Source organism: Salpingoeca rosetta (genome assembly GCF_000188695.1).
Source record: "Salpingoeca rosetta unplaced genomic scaffold supercont1.2, whole genome shotgun sequence".
Classification (NCBI taxonomy): domain Eukaryota; class Choanoflagellata; order Craspedida; family Salpingoecidae; genus Salpingoeca; species Salpingoeca rosetta.
In genome coordinates, this window is record NW_004754932.1 from 971,966 (window position 1) to 974,124 (window position 2,159).

The 2,159-nt window shown below is 63.4% G+C and overlaps 1 protein-coding gene across 1 annotated transcript in view; it reads left to right on the forward strand.

The window, feature by feature from the left end:
- Positions 1-2,084, forward strand: part of PTSG_00785 (uncharacterized protein) — a 3,631-nt gene extending 1,547 nt beyond the window's left edge. Inside the window, exons 3-4 of the mRNA XM_004998196.1 lie at positions 457-1,777; positions 1,978-2,084. Of these exons, the coding sequence (XP_004998253.1) occupies positions 457-1,777; positions 1,978-2,021 (1,365 nt within the window). The 3' untranslated portion in view covers positions 2,022-2,084. The remainder of the gene's footprint in view (positions 1-456; positions 1,778-1,977) is intronic.
- The last annotated feature ends 75 nt before the right edge of the window (positions 2,085-2,159 follow it).

Here is a 2,159-nt window from a genome sequence, read left to right on the forward strand (position 1 = left end):
GGGGAGATTTTTTAACTGCGTGAGTGGATCTGTGTGTGTGTGTACGTCTTATGGAGAGGACAGCCCGTCCCTGCTCAAATGTGCACGCGACATCGTATGATCGTGTGGGTTAGGTGTGCGTGTGTGTGTGTGTGTGTGTGTGTGTGTGTGTGTGTGTGTGTGTGTGTGTGTGTGTGTGTGTGTGTGTGTAGATCTCTATGTGTATGCTTCTTGTTCCCTGCTTCCTCATTTCACTTTCCCCTGTTTCCTCCTTCCCTTCCACAACCCCCCCCCCCTCTTCCGCTCTCCCTCCCTCCGGCTTTTGTCCCCGCCCCTGTTCCCCACTTACGCATTTACCAACTTGTCCCGACCGACACCGCTACACCGTGTTCCTCTTCGCCATTCCAACACGCTAACACCACCACCACCGCTGCCACCATGCCATCACCACCATACGATCACCACCGACGCTATCAGGTGTCGGCTCTGCAGGAGAAAGTGGAGCAGGAGCAGGCTGCAGCCGAGGAGCGCGCTGCCCAATATGAGGCCGCCCTTCGCGACAGCTCCAGCGAGCACGAGCGCATGGACCGGGCGATGGCGGAGCAGCGGGCGGCGCTGGAGCGTGCGCAGGGCGTGCTGGCCGACGACGCGGGGAAGCTTCACGCCGCGGACGACGCGCTGTTCAACGAGGAGCAGGTGGTGCGGGCGACAGAGGCGGCCATCACGTCTGCAGAGACGGGCAAGGCGGCGCTGGAGGCGGAGATGCAGCGCATTGAGGGGCAGTACAAGCTGGCGCTGGACGAGTACGACCGGACCATGCGGGAGGTGACGCACCACCGGCAGCAGGTGCAGGAGCTGAAGGAGACAATGGCGCTGGACGACCGCGCGCTCAAGCACCGCTGCAGGGAGATGGAGGAGGACCTGGCGGTGGAGAAGGACCTCCACGCGCACGTGCAAGCCGCCCTGCAGCAGGTGAACGAGACTCACGCGCGCGTGCGCGAGGACACGGCGACGGTGCTGCCCAAGCTGGAGGCGGACATTTCCGCCACAGACACGCGCGTGGCGCAACTGGAGGAGCGGAAGGAGGCGCTGTCCACCGAATACGAGCGCACGACAGCACGCGAGAAGCAGCTGCGGGCAGAGCACGCTGCACTGCAAACGCAGACGGACTGCGAGGAGCAGCGGCTGGCGGGGATTGAGGCGGAGGCCACGCAGCGGCGGGACGACGTGCAGGCCGAGTGCTTGGCGGCGCGTGCGCGGGTGGAGTCGGCGCCCGCACGGCAGGCGGAGGCGACGGAGACGCTGGAGCGGCTGCAGACGGATGCGGCAGCGGTGGCGGCGCACACGGAGGAGCTGGTGGAGGAGATTGGGGTGCGGGAGGGCGAGGTGGCGGAGACGCGGGCGCGGGCGAAGCAGCTGGCGACGGAGACGACGGCCATGCGGGAGCGGACGGCGATGCTGGAGCGCATGATGGAGGAGGGCACGGAGCGGCACGAGAAACGCGTGGAGGAGCTGCTGGAGGAAACATCCAGCGTGAAGAAAGACACGCGGAGGATCGTCCTGAGCAATGACCCCGTGGTGCGGGACTTTTTGAAGGAGCAGCAGCTGTCGTTTGGGGCGCGGCAGACTATGGCGGCGGCAATTGCGCGGGAGCTGGACGTGGAGATGCAGGTGCAGCGGCAGCGGGAGGCGCTGAGCCAGCAGCAGCAGCTGGCATACAGCCGCACCGTGTATGCCCTCCTTGAGCGGCACAAGCAGCAGCTCGCTACGTCCATGCAGCTCACAAAGCAGGCGGCAGGTGTGTTGACACGTGTTGGCATGTGTTGCGGTGTGGTGCGGTGTGCTGTTATGCTGTGTACTGGCGAACCGGGCGCGTGACGTGGCGTGCCGTGTGGGTGGATGGACGTGTTTAGTGTGCACTTGTGTTCACGTTTCTCAAATGAGTGGTTTCGTGCCTGCCTTGCATGCGTCCAATGCACACACTGTGGGTTGCTTCAGAGCAAAGCGACGTTGCTGCCACAAGTGCTCGCGTCACACCCTAGCCCACGGCTCCTCCTTGCCCAAACCAAATAATTCTCTGTGTGGTGTGTGTGTGTGTGTGTGTGTGTGTGTGTGTGTGTGTGTGTGTGTGTGTGTGTGTGTGTGTGTGTGTGTGTGTGTGTGTGTGTGTGTGTGTGTGT